At 48.6% G+C, this 2,547-nt stretch overlaps 1 protein-coding gene across 1 annotated transcript in view; it reads right to left on the reverse strand.

Moving 5' to 3' along the window:
• LOC102259214 (tripartite motif-containing protein 5) overlaps nt 1–2,547 on the reverse strand; it is a 14,573-nt gene that overhangs the window by 8,137 nt on the left and 3,889 nt on the right. The window contains exon 2 of the mRNA XM_014542001.1: nt 262–744. Within this exon, the coding sequence (XP_014397487.1) occupies nt 262–681 (420 nt within the window). The 5' untranslated portion in view covers nt 682–744. The remainder of the gene's footprint in view (nt 1–261; nt 745–2,547) is intronic.

Consider the following 2,547-nt stretch of genomic DNA (forward strand, 5'->3'; position numbering starts at 1 on the left):
GATGATGACAGCTTTGCTTGTGCACCAAACCTCTACCTATTAGCACAAGGTCTGAAAATACCTACTCTCCTTTTGAGTCTGCTCATCATTTGTAATTGTGTGGAATGTATAGAAATGTCCTTCAGGCCTTGGAAGGTGAACATAGGAAGAAAAGTGATCTCAGGACTGTGGTGGCAAGATAATTACAGTCAAATACAAAAGTTGAGGTTTCCCATCAAGTGCTATTTTCTGCCCTGTCTTTCTTCCATCCTGGTCTGTTACCTTATTCTTCTGGGCAATCTCCTCTATGAGGAAGGTGTGGTGACCACGGTGCTCTGGAGACCGCTCGCAAAGCCAGCAAATGATCTTCTCATCCTCCTGGCAGAAGAGCAGGAGTTTCTCTCCATGGTGCACACAGAGATCTCTCTTTTGCTCCTCCTGTGGGCTCAACTTGACCTCCCTAAGCGCCTCCACAATGTTGGCCACATGTCGATTGGGACGCAAGTTCTCAGGCTGGTAACTGATCCTGCACACAGGGCAGCTGCTCTCTCCTTGGCCAATCATGGACTCCCTGTTGTTTGCAGTGATGCAGGCTTGGCAAAATGTGTGCCCACAGTCCAGGCTCATGGGTTCTGTTAGCAGCTCCAGGCAGATGGGGCAGGTCACCTCCTCCTTTACGTTCATCAGGATTCCTGAAGCCATCGCAGCTGCTCCCCTGCTCCTATCTGTCCTGATCTGAGGCTCCTGTTGCTCACTGACCTCTGCCTGATTGGAAAGATTAAAGGGGGGCAGAGTAAGAATGGTAGGAATAAATGTTGCTAATTGTGTAGAAATGAAGGATGGGGCAAGATATAAAATGATTAAAAATATATATAACAAATGATAAAAAGAAAAGGTGGAGAGACAAGGAAAGGAGCATGGTGACCAGGTAAAAAAAGCCATTTATAACAATATTAGAGGCCTGGTACATGAAATCTTTGCATGGGGGGGGAGGAAGGGTCCCTCAGCCTGGCCTGCACCCTCCCGCAATCTGGGACCGCTCGGGGGATGTCTAACTGCCAAATGCAGGATCAGGCCTAAACTGGCATTCAGACATCCCTCTCACATCTGGGACTGCTGACTCCTAACTGCTCACCTGCTTGCCTGCCTGATTGCCCCTAGCCATTCAGCTGCCTGCCTGATCGCCCCTAACCACTCTACCTGCCTGCCTGATTGCCCCTAACCAATCTGCCTGCCTGATCACCCCTAACCACTCGCCTCCCTGCCTTATCACCCCTAACTGCTCAACTGCCTGTCTGATTAACCCTAACTGCCTCTGCCTCGGCCCCCACTGTGCGGCTTTGTCCAGAAAAATGTCCAGAATGACATCCGTAAGGTCGTTTGGCTGTCCAGTCTAATTAACATATTATGCATTTATTATTATAGATTTTAATTTTAATTTTTTTGTTAATCCTCACTCGAGGATATTTTTGCCATTGATTTTTAGACAGAGTAGAAGGGAGGTAGGGGAAGAGAGAGAGAGAGAGAGAGAGAGAGAGAGAGAGAGAGAGAGAGATGAATGTGAGAGAGACACATAAATTGGTTGTCTGCCACAGGTACCCAGATCTGGGTGGTGATCAAACCTGCAACCCTGGTAAGTGTTCTTGACCGTTCCATGCACCAGCCAACACTGAAACCATTGAGAAGTTCAAGCTAGGCACATAAGAATTTTAAATACTTTTATTTAATCTGACATGACAAATTTCATTTTCATCTGTGTAATGGTTGTTATTGACCTTTACTTTTACCAACTCAAAGGATGACCTGAGGCCTTTTTTACAATGGAAAGATGTTTGTGTGACCCAGCATCTCTCTTCCTTAATATTTCCTATACCAAGCACATCCCCAAACCACTTTTGGGTCTGGGCTTTTATGCCTGCTCTTCAGGTAATGCTGCCCTGGTGTCAGTAGGGCTCATTATCATCCTTCAGTTAACAATATCTTCCATGTTCCTTTATCAGAAAGACCTGCTCTGACTGCTTATGTATAGTATAACCATAGCCATCATTTGCTGTATGTTTGAAAAAATTTCTCTCATTATTATGACACTAGAGGCCCAGTGCACAAAATTTGGACATGGGTAGGGTCTCTAGGCCTGGCCGGTGATCAGGGCCAATTGGGGCCTTCCAGCTTCTGGCCAGGGCCTTCCTTCCCCAGCTGTTGGCTATCGGCCAGGGCCTTCCTTTGTTCCATGCCACCCCCTGGTGGTCATCACTCATCATAGCGAGTGATCAAACTCCCAGTGTCCTGGTCAAATTCCCAAGGGGACACTTTGCATATTAGGCTTTTATATATATACTAGAGGCCCAGTGCACAAAAATTTGTGCACTTGGCGGGGAGAGGGGGTCCCTCAGCCCGGCCTGTGCCCTCTCGCAGTCTGGGACCCCTCGGGAGATAACGACCTGCTGGCTTAGGCCTGCTCCCGGGTGGCAGAGGGCAGGCCCAATCCCTAGGTGCAGCCCCTGGTCAGGCTCAGAGCAGGGCCGATTGGGGAGTTGGGGCGCCGCCCCCGTCATGCACAGAGCAGGG

Source organism: Myotis brandtii, unplaced genomic scaffold (genome assembly GCF_000412655.1).
Source record: "Myotis brandtii unplaced genomic scaffold, ASM41265v1 scaffold2877, whole genome shotgun sequence".
Taxonomy (NCBI): domain Eukaryota; kingdom Metazoa; phylum Chordata; class Mammalia; order Chiroptera; family Vespertilionidae; genus Myotis; species Myotis brandtii.